Source organism: Cyanistes caeruleus, chromosome 17, assembly GCF_971803275.1.
Source record: "Cyanistes caeruleus chromosome 17, bCyaCae1.hap1.1, whole genome shotgun sequence".
Lineage (NCBI taxonomy): Eukaryota > Metazoa > Chordata > Aves > Passeriformes > Paridae > Cyanistes > Cyanistes caeruleus.
In genome coordinates, this window is record NC_141717.1 from 13,003,944 (window position 1) to 13,021,178 (window position 17,235).

The 17,235-nt window shown below is 41.2% G+C and overlaps 1 protein-coding gene across 6 annotated transcripts in view; it reads left to right on the forward strand.

Moving 5' to 3' along the window:
* Positions 1–17,235, forward strand: part of SDK1 (sidekick cell adhesion molecule 1) — a 385,141-nt gene that overhangs the window by 222,167 nt on the left and 145,739 nt on the right. For all 6 annotated transcript variants that reach the window (XM_086855185.1, XM_086855184.1, XM_086855187.1 and 3 more), the window contains 2 exons: positions 8,846–8,957; positions 9,930–10,120. In XM_086855185.1, the coding sequence (XP_086711311.1) occupies positions 8,846–8,957; positions 9,930–10,120 (303 nt within the window). The remainder of the gene's footprint in view (positions 1–8,845; positions 8,958–9,929; positions 10,121–17,235) is intronic.

Consider the following 17,235-nt stretch of genomic DNA (forward strand, 5'->3'; position numbering starts at 1 on the left):
CCCCACTGAATTTGCATTTCTGGACATGATTATTAAGTGACAGTTTTGATTTATTTTACATCCAGCTACTGATGTGTGGTTTATTAACTTAAATTTCCCATTATTAAGAAAGCAAATGGTAAATATCCAGGTGTGTGAAGCACTTAAAATTTTGGGTTTTGTCCTTAGGAGAAAGTGGGTCTTGTCTTGTGGTGCAGAAACCTCTGCAGCCACTGCCAGGCCCCTCAAACCTGTTTGCTCCTGCCAAATGAGGGTCTGTTTATGGTTAAAAGGATGCTTCTCATGCAATGCACTAAAGTGCATCGTAAAAATATACAGCCTCTTAAAAGTAATTCCCACTAATGAGTTATTTTTAAGTCTTTTTAAACATAGCCATGTTTTGGGAGAGATTTGAGGTTGTTCGGCCTAGAGAGCTGAGAAGGGACTTTGCACAAGGGCCTGGAGTGCCAGGACAAGGGGGAATGGCTCTAAACTGCCAGAGGCAGGGACAGATGGAATATTGGGGAGAAATTCTTCCCTGTGAGGGTGGGGAGGCTCTGGCGCAGGGTGCCCAGAGAAGCTGTGGCTGCCCCTGGATCCCTGGAAGTGTCCAAGGCCAGGCTGGAAGGGGCTTGGAGCAACCTGGGATAGTGGAAGGTGTCCCTGCCATTGCAGGGGCTGGAACTGGATGAGCTTTGAGGTCTCTGCTCACCCAAACCATTCTGGAATTCTGTGATTCCATGGGAAGCCCTGTGGGCCCTGGCTGCAGTGCAGCTGCTTTGCCTTTTTGCCTGCTGCATCCTTTGAAGATGACTCTGAGGCTAATAGATTCCACTGCCAGACCATGGATATTTTTCCCCCTTTTAACTGCTGTTGAATAAGATTACACACTGTATCCACTTATTTAGCTGGTATTAAAGCTATCTGGTGAATTGAAAAGCCACCTGAGTGTTCTTTAACTGGAATAGCTTGAGGCTATATATTTTTTCATGTTAAAAGCTCTAATGATGTGCTGGATGATAAGTTTCCAGGCAGAAAGAAGCCCCTTACTGTGCATGGAGGAAGGTCAGGTCAGTGACAGAGACTGAACTTCCAAATTGCTCTTTCTGCATGAGGAGTTGTGAGAAGGGAATTTCAGAGTTTTTGAGCAGAAATTTGGTCTGCTTTTGAATTTAGCTGCTGATTCACAGGGAGCTGTGTAACTAAGCAGTGGTTTAGTTTCCCTAAAACTACATGGGACAATGCTAGAAATCTATTTCTGAGGTAGTCCTGTGATATAAAGTGGGTCTGTAGGCCTCAGGAAGTAGAAAAAAGAGGAATTCAGCCACCAAATAGCAGTCGCTGGGTCACCTGCACTTAATGATCTGTAGGAAGAGAGGAAAATGAAGAAAAGAGCCACATGTTCCATCCCTGTCCCAGCCTTCAGAGCAGAACTGGTGACAGACAGGCTGGAGACTCTGTGTCACCATGGACATCCTGGCCTCGCTGCCTCTCCTAGGGCACTTTGTTGGTTACAGAAATACATTTTCCACCTTCAAATCAGCTGCATTTAGGCCCCAGCCTCTCATTGTGCCCAGGAGTAGGCCCTAGGAGCTCTCTATAAGGTTTTAGACCTTTTCAACCTGTGTTTTAGACTCAGTTTTATCCAATAAAATATATAAATCTCCTTTTTACTAGACTATCTAACACACAAAGGGGTATAAATCGTCTTGTGTCTAGAGCTGAGTTCTCCATTAATCTTTCCCTAGGTCTAAAACTAACAGCACTTTCAGTCTTTGTGAAAGTCCTTACAAAGTGGGGGTAAAAAAGCTGTTTAAAATGTGGCTGTTATTTGTTTAAGCATTTGGAGGCATTTATAGAGTGATACTGGTTTGGATTTTTACCCTTGCTCCTTGTCATTTGTTTGTGTGTTTTTCAGTGAATCTTTCCAGGCTAGGAAAGTTTTGCTTGCTTCACTTAGTAAAATGAAGACTGTGTAAGAATAGGATTGTTTTCTGTAAATGTTTCAGGATGTAATTATCTCAGAGGGAGAGAGCAGCTCTTCAAACTGTAAAGATCAGCTCTGGCAGAAGAACTAATGGAGTGCATTGGCCATTTAAGCTGGAAATTAGGAGTGTCTGGAGCAGGCTGAACAGAAAAGCTTTAGGAAGCTTTCCAACCAAAAAAGGGCCTGAACTGGTGAAGAACCACTTGTATGGGTTAATTTCTGTGGGTATCTTTGTTTTTCAAAGTTAAGTGCATCAGAAGTGTCATTATGACATATTCAGACAATCCCACAGGCCCAGGAGGGGTGAATGGAAAAGGAGGGAGGGGAGGTTCCCAGCCTTTATGGGCAATTCAGGCAAAATGAATTTATTGCAAGACTTCCTCAACAAGTGCTGATGAAATCTTTTCTAATTGTTCCTTTACCATATCCCTCCTCAAACTCTAGATATTTAATTTGGGATCTAGTTGCTCTATATTGTTCTGAATTTTATTATTTTATTCACCTTTTTTTCTTTTTTCTTTCTTTTTTTTTTTTTTTCTTTTTTAACTTTCCTTGCAATGGAAATGCATCCTCTGTTTGTTCTGATTTGGACAAAGCTTATTCACAGTGACAAGAGTGTAATGAGTCAATAAATACAACCGACCTAGATCATTCACTTGTTTTGCTTGTGTTTTGTAAATCTTTTTCATATCTGGTGTTTTATTCATATGTCATGATGTCTGATGTCTGGTTCAGGACGAGGGCTGGATATATAAGAATTCACTTGCTGTGATTAATTCAAACAACTAGGCTGTTTCTTCCCTATAAATTTGATCCACAAAATTAAGTTTTTATGTTGCTCCTTATTTACTTTTTTAGGTCTACAGTCTGGGTTCTCAAAAGTTAAATAAATTATGTTAATACTTACATTTTTGAGGAGTCTGAAGACATTATTGGGTACTGAAAATTCTTGATACACCAACTCTTCACCATTAGTTTGTGAATTATTTTATAACTATGTAACATTGTCCCAAAAAAAACCCCATCTGGAGTTTTTATGTTCCTCATCAAACTAAACAAACATGACCAAGATGCCTCACAGAGGAAATTCTGTTATTTTTCTTTATGTCTAGAAATCTGAGCAGAGACCTGTGCAGTGACAGCAGCATCATATTTCCCTTTTCTTGAAAATAAATAGTCCTTCCTAGAGTCAAAGTGGGAAACTGAAACAGTAACTGTGATTATCTTAATGCTCTTTTATTGTATCAGCTCTTAATAATCACACTAATAAGCAGGGAACCCATGGACATGGTTTGGGACAGAGGTTTATGATTGAGAACACACTTCCTTTTCATTAATTACATAATGTTTCTCTCTGGTGCCTGCAGGTGGTTGTCAGCATTTGCTTTGCTGTTGATCAGGCTCCAATTCCTGTGGTGCATCTTTTGCTCTGAAGGGGAAGGGAAATTAATCTATTATTGATCAGGATCCAATTCCTGTTGTGTGTCTTGTACTGGAGAGGGAAAGGGGCATTAATCCACTCTGGGTTCATAATTCAAACCATCTGCAGGCTGTACCTGGCGACAGGGAGTGTGTTCCATTAGGTAGTTTGTATTTGTAAGGTTGGTTTTTTCCCTCACCCCCTCCAGCAATCTTGAGACACCCTTTGATTGTCATTTCTCCTCTTTTTTCATATTCTGTGTCTCAAGCAGAGATTGTACATTCCTGATGCCATAAGGTTGTACTATATGTAATATTTTGCTATTTGTGTTGGACTCTAATCTCCTATCCTGTTTTTTTTCTAATAGAGTTGTCCATAATTTGATAAAATGAAGCCTTGCATGTATCCTGCATAGTAATTACCAAGGTATTTCTGCATCCTCTGCAAGCCTGGAAGCCTGTGGGAAGCTTAGGGTGAAAGTTTTCTAATATTTTTCTCCCAGGATGCCTTATAAATGGTTTCAAAGTTCTGTTCAAGTACTCGTTGTACAATTGTACAAAAGTACAATTGTTTTTGACAAAGGATTTTAAAAGGAAATGTCTGTTTACTAACAATGACATTTTGCATTGGATTTTTGTGTAGCATCAGTCAAGTACTCAATTTCTCTAATAGCTTGAGGGTAGGGTACTGGTGATCTATTCTGTGAAGTGTTTTTCTCACCTAGACAAATTTCATAATATGAATAAGTGAATTTATTTTTGGGTACTGATTCCTGTGGAATCCCTTCTTCACTGCAAGCTGGACCTGGAGCAGTAATTGCAGTAATTGCAGTAATTGACAGTAAGGGCAGGGATGAGGTGCAGCCAACCTCGCATTCCAGGCTCTCGATTATTTGGACAATCCTCCCCCTCCTCCTCATGGTCACCTTGTTTGTTAAGCTTCTTCAGAGAGTTGGGACCTATAAGCAAGCCTCAAAAATAAACCTTATCATTGTGCTCAAGTCTGAATTCAAACTATTACTTCTTTCAGGAGATAAACAGCTTCTCTCAGTTTCTGTTGAGGCTGACTTACCTCATATCTCTGTCACATGAATTAGAGCACCCACTGAAGTAATACACTTAATATTCTGCACTGCAAATACAGACACAGATAAAGTTTGCATGTCATAATGTAAAATCTGGGGAAGAACTTAATGTTTATGCATTTCTGAAAGGGAAAGAACCTATTGTATGTCTCCAGTCATCTGGCCTGGGTGAGATTTCTGTTCTGTTGAGAAAATTAAGCACCTGAAGTGGCTTTGATAAAGTCTGTGATCTTTATAAACTGTAAATTACAACATTTAAAATTCCCTGTACCTTACATGTCAATATATGTACAGAGATAAAAATACTGTCTTTCCAGAGATGATAGGGCAGTGTACATAATTATTGTATTTAAATAACAGATTAAAATTCTACAGCTCATCAGTGCTAAAAAAAAAATAAAAAATAAAAAATCTGTGTTAGAGAGGCCTTGGATGGGTTTTATTCCTGATCAGGCAGGAGGGAAGGGGCAGTTCAGCAGGCTCAGTGAAGTGCAGCCATTCACAGCCACAGGTGATAAAAACAAATAGACCATGCAGAAGTTGTTCACCCTTTCTTCTCCTCTCTTCTCTCAATTTATCTCTGCTTTGTGGGGGATTGCCAGATTCCTGAATTCCACAGTCTGGAGAGGAGCTTATGTTCAAAGGACAAAAAAAAAACCCAGAAACTTTGTTTCTTTTTTTTTTTTTTTTCCTTCCTTTTTCTGGTTCTTTAAAAAAAAAAAAAAAAAAAAAAAAAAAAGTTTAATCTGGAAAACATAATATCAGTGCAAATTTACCTTAATGTCTTGGGCTGTAAATGGCAGCTCAACTGTTTCATGAGCAACTGGGATGGCAACCACTGGAGGACAAACTCCTGTCCCGAGTCCAAGTCTTTGGGGTTCCCACAGTCTTGCCTCAGAAACTGTTTGGGGTCAGACCTCCTGAAGGTCCTGCAGGTGCTGGGCCCTTGCAGAGCCTGGTAATGGCTCAGACAGAGATAAATAAGAAAGTTTTGAGGCAAAGGGGAGATTGGAAATGCTGGGAGTGCAGTGGGTAAAATGGACAGAAAGGAAAATAAAGCCGTGTGAGCTTCCTTGGAGAACAGTCCCTGTTGGATTAGGACTCTTCCTTGTGGCAGCCCTTCTTTCCAGTCATCTATTAAGGGCTAAAATCAGATTAAGAGCACATCCCTTAAGTGTTTTTCAGTGTCACTCAGCCTTGTTTCTCCAGCTTCCCACAGGTTCCTCCCAGACTGTGTCTGATAGTGAGGCATGCCCTGCTTGCAGTTCTGGGGTCGCTGTTTTTCCCTGATGTTGCTTTGCTTTCTTAGCTGAGAGGAGGCTCCAGAAAGCAGATGGAAAGGAAAGAATGTCTTTTCTTTCCAAAAAAGTAAACTATAGCTGGGAATGGTGGTTCCCCATTAGTGGAATTATCTCACTGTAGCTCTGTTCCCATGTGCATTTGTATTACTTCCCCATTTCAGTGTATTTAATATTTCCTTCAGAGAAGCTGAAGTTCAATCATTAAATTAAAGGATATATTAGAAATTCTGTGTAGAATTCTGTAAGAACTATTTAAGTTCTTAAATAGTGGGAAACATCATTAGGGAACCATGGGATGGAAAAGGGGGGGAAAATGGCCAGAGATGAATGCAGAGAAGCTGAGGGAGGGGAGGAGGAGGAGATGTGATGAAAAGCCAGAAGCAGCAATGTGCTAGAAAGCTCAGGCAACAAAAAGTCTGATGAAGTAAAAAAAGGAACAGTGAAAAGGAGAAAAATTCAATTGTTTTCGACAAAGGATTTTAAAAGAAAATGTCTGTTTACTAACAATGACATTTTGCATTGGATTTTTGTGTAGCATCAGTCAAGTAGAATCACATCTGTGTGGTGCATGTGGTGGCAGGAGAAGGATGGAGTGGCTTTATTGACAGGCAGGATGAGAAACTTGAGAAGTCTGGGTAGTTGTTCATTATCTGATTGTTTGCAATAACTCTCTGCCTTCCCCAGCATGATGGAAAACTGATCTGCCACATCCCATCATCCAAACAAAATCCCAATGTTGCTTATCTCCATTAGGATCTTGGCTACTCTGATAGTCCAACCTGTGGATTTCTTACAAAAAGGTGAAATTTGAAAGGTACAGATTCCAAGTTACAACCCTATGGAGATTTTTACTCTAAAGTAAAACTAAGATCCTTCTTTGGTGTTCCAATTAGCCATAAAACAAAGCTGCAAACTTCCCTCTGCAAAGGGAGCCCTGGCAATGTCCCTGTGGAGCTTGATTTGGCAAGAGTGGGGCCAGAGTGAGTTATGGGAAGGGTTTTCTTAGTGCTGCAAAGGGAAACTTGAGCCGTCTTTGAATATAAAATAAGAATATTTGTGCTGCCCCCATACTGTTTAGGTAATACTTGAAAATTTTGTTGGTTTTCTGCATGTGCTTGTTATGTTTATAGCTGACCTTTCTTTGTAGGTGTGTTCCTGGGAACCCAAGGTCTCACCATTTTGATGAGCTCTCTGTCTCACATCAGTATCAGTTCACTCACAGCCCTTAGCAGGAGCCTGCTTTTAAAAAGTTTGTTCCAGGGATGGTAAAAAATAATAAGAAACATGTGCTTTGCTTAGATTTTTGTTGCAGTCACTAAGAAATCTGCCTTTCCCTGGCTGCAGGACGGGGAATGTGCACTTTTATTTCCTTCCTTATCTGCTGGGTGCACACAGGGCCACTCGTGTGGGGTGATGGGAGTGACAACAAAGCCAACTTCTCCTCCTTGTCTGGTTCTAGTGGGGAGCTGATAACTCTAACAAGTGGTTTTTGTCTCTTCCAGATGGAGATAAGAAATGATTACTGCCAAATTAGTCACTGGTTTGTTGATCTTTTAGCATTCACTGTTGTAAACCTTCATCTTGGGCAGAAGTGGTGGGCAGCAGTGATGCTGAGGTTGTTTCATCTCATCAGTAACGAGCTTCTAATCTCATCAGCTCTTGTTTTCTGGGTTTTGTTGTTGTTTATTTGGTTTTGGTTTTTTATTTTAATTACTATCTGCAAAATTTCTGCCATGAATACCTGTAAGACCAGCATGGAAATTTTGGAAAATAGATTTTCTTACCTGATGGTATCAGATTTCCAGGAATGTTGACGAGGAGGTGTAAAACTTATCAACAGCTTGTGTTTTGAGATCCTGTGTGTCAGGTTGACAGAGCACATTTAGGGAAAGAAATAAATATCTGCTTTAAGTACTATTCTTGAATGCTTGAATTTATTCAGAAGTGTGAGTGGTATTCTTTAAATTTTAAAATGATGTTCCACACTTCCATTCCATACTACACTAACTGCTGTCAATTAGAAAAACATCCAAAATTAAAGATTTGCCAGTGAGAAATCTGCTTGCCTTGGGAACTTTCTCAGCCTCATGACCAAAACTTTTGGCTATCCAACAAATGAAATCCAATGTCAAATGGCTTTTGGTGTGCTGGGTATCATCTAAGCAAAGAATCTTCTGACCATTTTCTGTTCTTTAGGGAATTACCTTAAATTTTAGGGTCTGTACCTTGTATTTCCCAGTTCTCACACTGCTTAATGGGCATGGACTAGCTTCCTGTGCAGAAAACATTGATGAACTGCTTGCTTTTCCATCAGTTGGGGTTTATTTTCATTACTTTTCTCTGTAATTTGTTTATTGGTTTCCATATCTTTGAAAATTTTATTACTCTGTTATTCAAGCTAAAAAATAGCTAATTTTTCTTTCCCAAATGAGTTGCTTGAAGCAAAGTACCTATGAATACATGGGTATTTTAATTCACTTAGTAAATGCATACAGAGAAAATTTACAAGCTGCCTTTTTACCATTTTTTAAGTGTCTGCTGACTGTTGCATAAGCTAAATTATTTACAGTATGAAGCCTCACAAAAGAGTAACAGATTTGGGTTATTTACTTTTCTGATAAGAAAAGGGGATTGAAGTTGCTGTGATATGCTGCTTTGTTAATTTTATATTTGTTCCCCAGTGTGTAAAATCTTTTTAAAGAACTAACATGAGTATTGGCAGAGTCTTTTGAAATGGCGTGGAAGGGGTAAGATTAAACAAAACATGAAAAGGTCTTAAAAATATAAGTCAGCAAGTGTTTGATAAAAATAAAAGTGCTCAACAATAGAAAACCTTTAGGATGCTTAATTTATTTGCTCTGTCTTTGAGAATATTCCCGGATGGACGGCAGGGGCCAGTTCTTGGGAGCTGTGGGGTTTTGGGGATGGGTTTGTTGGAATAGCGCAGGGAACGGCCCCGCGGGATGCGCGAAGGTGAAGGGTGACGTTTGCAGCGGTGCCTGGCACGTGCCATCCTCGCTGTCACAGCCCTGGCTGTCACTGGGGCCTCAGCAGGTGTGTCTGTGTCCCTGCAGGTGCCACCAGCCCCTCGGACAGCGCGGCTCCGGCCATGGTCATCCGCCCGCACAACACCAGCGTGGTGTCGGGGAGCAGCGAGGCCACCCTGGAGTGCGTGGCCAGCGCCAGGTATGGAACACCTCCACAGCTCTCACTGGGACTCTGCCCTTCCCAGAGAAGGACAGAGGATGTTGTTTTCATTTTTTTATTGTTGTTAATTTGGAGATTGAAGCAGGACACTCGCTCTTCAGAGCAACATTATGAGTGATCTTGTTTGTCCAACATAACTGAATTAAACATATTGATTTTTCTGGACAAATGAGGGCACAGGCTGGGGTGCTTTCCCACCTTGTCCTCACATGTAAGAAAAAGAAGTTTCCTTTTCCTGTTCAAGTAGCAGACATTATCATAAGGAAAAAATTATGGTGAGGGTTGGTAATATTTCAGCTATTGCCTATGAATAGCAGAGGTGATACTGTTGAACAGTTGATGCTTCCTAATAAATAAATTTAGTGAGAATCTCCTATCAAGTAATTTTTTCAGGCACTCTCATTTTGCAGTGATTATTGCTTAACTGTTCATAATGCACTGTAATACAGAATTCACAGCATTCCTCCTATGTTTCTGTCTAGCTGGCCTTGAATGGCTTTGAATTTCAGTGGAAGTGAATAGTTGAAGTCCTTGGGTGATAAGACCAACTGATTTACTTTCCCCTCTGAGGGCAGAGATGTTCTTGATATGATTAATATTGTTTTGGTAATTGAGTTGTAATGAAAGCACTTCCCGTGCAGCTGATTCCCATAGCAGTATTTACTCTTTTTGCTTGGAGAAATCAAATTATTAGCACTTAAGTTCTATTGCTGTATCAATTAGCTGTACTTGCATAATGCCACTTGAGTAGTCTGCAGTCCTTGATGTGTAGAAGTTATACATGCATTTACTTTCTAACAGTGTGTTTTGGGGATAGAGGAAGACTTAAAGAAATTTTATAATCTGTAATATTATATTCCTCATGTGTATAAATATATATATATATGCACACAGAGACTATTCTGTACTATATATATGTTTTATGATTTTATTGCTGTATTTTTTTGGCAGACCTCTTGAGAGGCTGAGCGTGACCTGGAAGAGAAATGGAATCAAGATCACCAGTGGCATCAGCAGCTTTGGGAGACGCCTCACTATCACCAACCCGACCTCTGCTGATGTGGGGATGTACTTCTGTGAAGCCAAACTCAGAGAGAGCACAGAGGAGCCAGCAAGAGCGAAAGCTTTCCTTTCTATACTGGGTAATTCTCAAGGCAATGTGTTTTTTAGTAAAAAAGGCTCTGGGCTGAGGTATAATAGGAAATAAAATTGATATCTTAATATTTCATTGACCTTACATTTGAACCTTTCTTCAGAGAACAGAACAAAAGAGGTGAAGGAGGGTTATCTTCCAAATTAATTCAGCCGTTCTTCCCTGCTAATATAAATTCATCAAATAGATTTTTTTAAACACTGCTGTGATTGTAAATCCCCTGTGAAACTATACATTTAATGGGAATTTTGAGAAATACAGCAGTAAAATCCTTAATAGGCAGCCTCCCTATCTTGGCTTTTAGGTGCATTAAATCCTGATTAACTCCTGGCTTGCTTACGTCCAGTTTTATATGTCAAGTGCTGTGTTTTTGAAAGAAGGCTTTTAGGAACACTCCTGTGCCTGGTGTGCTGCAGGAGCCAGTCAGGGGCCAAGGGTGTTCTGCAGGCACAGAGCATTGCTGAGGCAACAGGACAGGCAGGGAAATGCCATGGAAGCAGCTCTGTTTGCTGTACCTTCAGCTCCCAGGGAAACTTTGGAATTAATACTTGTAAAAAGGACATTGCTGCCCTTTCCCTGCCTGTTTCCACCAGCACCTCCTCTCTGAGTGGTGCTGTAGGGAGGAGGTTGGAATTTGGTAACGGTGGTTCCTGGCACGTCTGATGAAATTCTGCACATTAGCACAGTGATTTAGGACTTTTAGACTAAAAGAGGTGGATTAAACTAGGGACACAGAGGTGTGCCTAGCCAGAGATGACTGTGTAAAGTCAAGCTTTTATCTGTGGGAGTGAGGTTGTAGCCCTGGCAGTGCCACCAGTCTCGGTGCTGCTCGGGGTTCAGGGACGTGCACTCCTGGAGCTTTGCAGAGGGAATGCAGCCCACGATTCTTTGCATCTTTGTGCCTTCTGAAAATACAATTTTAAAGAGTGCTGTATGATCTGTATGCTGCTAAAGCAATTTGTAGTAGCTGCTGTTATATGAGAAAGCAGCTCTTCCTTCTGCAGAGCTCCATTCCAGATTCATTCAGAGCACTGTGTGTCTGTTATATTTATTACCTGCTGGACAAAGTTTGGTTCCAGTCTTTTTCCTTGCCCTCTGTCTCATGGAGTTATTACCTTCCCTTTAAGGAGCAGAGATGGATTTCATTTATTTATAGGTTTTGTTTAAACTCTTCCTTATTCATAAGATTTTTATTGAATCTGGTTTGCCTTTGTTGCTGTGATGTCAGATCCAGCCTAATGCAATACTTAAAGCAGCCTCTTGGTTAATGTAAAATATTCTTAAATACAGTTACAATAAAACTGAGAAATAATCACTGGGGAATCATATTAAACTAGCAGTGCTTTAGTAGCTTACCTACTCTCTTATTTTTAAATGTTTTATTTATTTCCTATCCAGTTTTAGGAGGCTGTCAGGGAATGAAGTTATGAAAAGGTCTGTAGATAAGAACAAGCAGATGAAAGAAAGCAGAAACAAATTGGTTACCAATTACTTTTATTTCCTTCTGATGGAACACGACACTTCAGATGCAGGTGTTTACTCAACGTGTCAGCAAAGCCTGATAGATTTCTTTATTTATGAGTTTCTTGAGCTTGCAAGATGGATCTCTAATTCTAAACAGGGAGCCAAATCAAAGGATTGGTAGTTAATGCATAACTTATATTCGGCTTTAGAATTCTTGGATGGATCTGGCTGTCATTTAATTAGTCAAGGGACAGGTTCTAGAGGAAAGTGCAGACAAGATTTAAACCTAAGGCTTTCTGCAGTGTATCTCTCCTAGTCCATGGGGGCAGTACTTAGAGAGAATCAGGAATGCTTGTCCATTTGCATGCATAAAATATTTGTAGTGTGGATGTGTAGATTGGGAGCTGATAATGAGCTGTACTTCTTGGGAGAATAACACAGCGTGGACTTAATGAGGGGTCTCGACTAACAGAAAAAAAGGAAATTGGGTTAAAAGAAGAGGTTTGTTTGCAGAATGGGAGAAATCAAATGCAGCCCCTCAATAGCATGGCTGTGAGAGCTTCTGTGGATAAATAGAGAAAAATATTTGGCTATTAACAGGTAGAACTGGGGTAGTAACAAAAAGATGCATCAAAGATTTCACAAGCACTGAGCTAATCAAAGCTTTTTCCACATATATCAGTCCTTGACTTTCCCAGCTAAGTCTCACAATTTGAGTGTGGCTCAGATGGTGACCAGAGCTCTATTAGAAGGCAGTGAAACTTAGCACAAAGGCATCTACTCAACAAATTATTATTTGTGACCTGTAGTACTATCTCAGAAGTTTTTCTGGATGTTTCTGAGAATATATCTCAGCCTGTATATTAAAATCACAATAATATTCAAAAAACCTGAATCTCCAATGTATTAGAGTAGTACAGCATAAACAAGAAGAAAATCCTCTAATTGTGTGCTGCTGCACTTTTCTTCTGAATGTGGCAAAGAGCTCCCTGACATCTTCATATTGTTCCAGAAAAGATAAACTGAGGTGGTTCCAAACCTTGGTTTTATTAGCTGCAGTTGTGATAAATTTTTAAAGGGTATCATGTTCCTCGCTTGGCAGAGAAACAGTTTGGGAAAGATTTGTTGCAGATTAGATAAGAGCACATTTGTTTTATCACTAACAGTTTGAAGATTAAGTAATTTAAAGAGTCTTCCCATGAACAAACCAATTTGAAAGCTGAGATAATCTTAAATTATTTTGCTCCACTTCTGCAAGTTTTGGTGACAAATGGCAACAGTCATTTCTTAAGTGACTGTTCTAGGGGAAATTATGAATTTTAGGAGCTTAAGAAAATGGGGAACCAAACTCGTCCACTGTATGAAATCCAAACTGCTCTTTAAATTAAATGTATCAGAAGGTAGAGCCTGAACAAAATGAGTAAAGCAATTAGAAAGAAGGGCCTGGCATGGTGAGTGGTTGTACAGAACTGAGTGTTGAAGCATTGTTGGTCCAAAAGAATACTAATTAATAAAGCAGAATCAGAGGAGGGGGTTTCCCTTCTTTTGGGGAGTTTTTGTACCCAGAGATCTAGATAAAAGACATGTTACTCTCATCTTGGGAGAATTCAGCTCTGTGGGACCACGGGATTCAGGAAGACATCAGAAAAGTTCCAGGGCTGGTCTGAAGCCCCACCTGGCTGGGCTCTGACATGGACTGGGGGGCTGTTTCTCTCTCCCTGTTCTCCAGGAGGGTCCAGATGCTGAAGGGTCTTCTTTGTGCGTTTCTGCTGCTCAGAAGTTTGCATTGTGTGTGCAGAACTGCCAGAGCAGAAGTTATTTCCCTCTGTAGCTACGAGCACCTCAGTGCCTCGTGCTCAGACCTCTGGAAACAGCAGCTCTTGTGGCTCCAGCTTAGACACTTTGAAACACTGCAGATGCTTTCTTTGAAAGCAGTGGAAGGAATTTTTCATGTGTGGCCCTTAAGAGAAGATCCTGATGGACTGTGTTCATCTACTGTGTAAGAAAATAATATGTTTTCAGGGAAACTACAATACAAAATGTCTTCAGACTCGCCTAAGCACAGTTTGAGCTCAAAGAAAAGAAACATTGGCAGCTTTTGATTTGTCAAGCCTCAGAGGTTCTGAGATGGACACAGACATTCTGCCTTGGGCCCAAATACTACAGCACCTATCCCACAGGAGAGTAGTGGGACTTCTGGGCAGCCCAGCTGTGTCTCTGATATTCCCAACAAGTTCTTCCTCCTTTCAGCCCTGCAGACAGGACATGTGTTCCCCAGGCTGTTATTTCAGAACACACAGACTGCAGCTCGCAGTAGGGGTAGCAAGAAACCACACGGATCTTTTCATCTCTCTCTGTTTTAACCTGATATTCATGCAAAGAAACTTCCTGCTCCAAGGAGCCTGCTGTACCTGCATCCACAATGGGGCTTCTCTCCCAGCATGGCCAGTCTGATCTCCTCTCTGGAGTTACAGACTTTGTATCTACAAGGGGCTGTCAAGCTTCCAGTTCCTCTTCCTTTAGAAGATATTCACCAAATAAATTAGTTTATGGTAATGCTGGAGGAAGGCTTCCATGATGAAGGCTCAATTTTCCTCTTAAATATGCAGCCCTGAGTTTCTGAGAGATGCAGGAATTTCAGCTTTGGAGGAGCCCCTGGGGCTTTCTCTGTTCTTTCTGACTTTCATGTGTGTATCTAGGATTAGGTCACACATCTCCAGTGCAGCTTGAAGGGTATGTAATGGATGCTGACTGCTATCTTTTGAATGTTAAAATCAGTGACCATGTAACTCTGCACAGGGGAAGTTAGAACAGGATCAAATTTTTCAGGCTCCCAAGGGCTTTTCTGAGAGACATCTTTCCAGTGATGGCTGGAGTGCAAAAAAACCCCCGAAACCCTCAACAACTATTAAAAGCACACATTTATATTCAAATACTCTTTTCCCCCCTTGCCTGTACTTGACATTTTAGTGAAGATCAGTCAAACACCAATACAATATCTGAACAATGCAGTATCTGTTTCTTTCAGCCTAATGTGGGCTGTGACCCCTCTCATTGCCACACACCACAGTGCCAGCAGGGTGAAGTCAGAGTAATGGGTCCTTTCCTATTCTAACTATTGTGATTCTCTAATTTCCAAAAAATTCGAATGTTTGACCTGATACCCGCAAATTACTGTCATTCCTAATAATTGCTGTGTGTGGGGACTTGTGTCTGGCATGTTATATTCTTTGGAAGACATTATAATTTCACCACACATATTAAATTTCAACACATGATTATTGCCTACAACAATAAATGTTAAATTCATACTGTGTGATTCAAACCAAGCCTTATAAATATGCAGTGGAGTCATATATACAGACAGCCAGAATGCCCCCTCAGAATGCCATCTGACCCCTATAAATAGTGCTGCATTTTTATGGCCTCTTTCTGACAGTCATTCACCAGGTGCTGTACAAGCCAAATTCAGATACTCTGAATTTCTCCCTTGCAGTTAATGCTGGGCATTCAGGCCCTTGGGCACAAAACCTGACATGAAGATGATACGTCTGACACCTCTGAAAAGTGAGGAGCTGAGGTTTCAGCTGCCCAGCACCTGTAACTGAAGCTGTTTCCTCCACAGCCTGAGTTCTCTTGATGCCACAGGACCTTTAGAGCATCCATGCTGCTGGTGAATGGCACGTGGGTGTGGAAAAGCTGCACAGTTGCAGCTCAAAATTCTCAAAATTCTTTACTTGTAGGGTGACAGAGCTCTGGAAGAGGTTTCCCAGAGAGCTTGTGGAGGGTCATTCTCTGGAGATGGTAAAAAACACACCTGCAGCCTGCCCTGGATGAACCAACTTGAGCAGGGAGATTGGTCTGGATGATCTCCAGGGGTCACTTCCAACCTCAGCCATTCTGAGGTTCTGTGTGGAATCACTCTTTTGTTTGCCTCAAATCCCCTTAGGGTATTCCTACGCTGATATTCCTGGAATTCCCTCATTCCTTGCACCAGCAAGGCTAATTCTCCACATCTGTTAGACTTGACCACGGCGCTGTTGTCCATGTGCTATTCTGGATCTTGCAGAAATCCCTTCTCAATCAGCCTTGTCATCCCACCCAGACTTGTCTCAGTCTTTAGCCAGTGCAGGCCATAAATTGCAGAGTTGCTTCTGGAAGGTTTTGGAAGGTTTATATCTGTGTTTATCTTTCAAGAGCAGAGTCTGACTCGTCTGTGGGCAGCTGTTGTCTCTGTGTCAGGTGTAGCATTTGGCAGCACTTGCAGCTGCTGGAGTGGCTGTGAACAGAGTTCAGCAGGCTTTAGTCTGGGGGAAAAGGTGAGCCTGGGCTTCAAGACTAGAAATCAAATCTGTTGGCACCAAAAGCCTTCTGGGATCTGCCTGTGGCCTTTAGATTGCATCTTTCTGCTGCTCCTGCTCTTCCTCTGTCTTGTCTGCTTCTGTTTCTCCCTGCTTCTTTCAGAAAAACTGATATGAGTCTTCTTTTTATAACATCACATCCCGTTTGCTAAGTGACAGTTGTCACTGACTTCAGGCTCTTTGTCACATAATTCATTGCTTGATACCTGCTCCCCATAGCATCTCTTAATGTCACAAGTTTCTTTGAGGGTGACAAACAGCCTGTGTGGGATTTCAAGGAAGGAGCGCGGGTTGCAGTTCAGGATTTTGGGAGTGACACTGGGAAAGACAACTGTGTAAATATGCCAGCTGTAACTGCAGGAGCTGTGCACGTCAACAGAGGTCATGGAACCACCAGCATCTTTGAGGTCACATTAAGTGCTTTGCAGCTGGACTGCAGGCCCAGGGTGAAGATAAATCTGCAGATTTATCGCTGGTGTGTGAGTATGTTGCTGATCCGGGAGAAAGTTTGAGAGCTGGTGGGTGAAGGTTGCCAAGTTTAGAGATTGGCAGGTTAAGGGCAGAACCCTTTATAAAAGTAAAGGTGAAGTCAGGACTTCCCCAAGCAAAAGATAAACTTCAGTGACTGGAGAGACATTCACAGAAGAAGTCAGGACTTAGAAGGGAATGTTTGGATTGTGAATATGTGTCTGGATGCTTTCCTGGCCCAGTGCTGCTTTGTCTTCACCCCACAATCACATCAAACTGCCATAGAATGAAAGATTCAGATTTCATTTTGAGAGGTGGACGTGTGGACGCTTAACCTGTGTGGCCACAGGACAGGACAGATAGATAAGGACACTGGGCTGAAAGTTTGGAAACTCAAAAGTTAACATCCAGGGAAATGGAGCGCAAGGAAAACACCAGGCAGGGCTTGGAGAATGGCGTGAGAGGAAGGAGAGTGCTTGAAAACATGGACTTAGATGAATTGCAGAGGACTCAGCAACTTAGCTGATCAAACATGTCAAAGTGTGTGCCATCAGTGAATTTCAATTAAATGTTCAGCTTTTCAATTTGTTGTGGAGATTAACGCATGAGATCATATGCAATAAATCACAGCTTATTATGCATGTTTATTAATAGCTTTATATTTAGGCAGTGAGGATCAATAATGTTAACACATGTATATTATTAGAATATAATAAATCAGGTAGCTTGTTTTTATTGGTTTTGCTGGGTAAACAACTATTCCAGGCTGTTTGCAACCTCCCCTCCTCCCCTGCACAGCGTGCTGAAGACT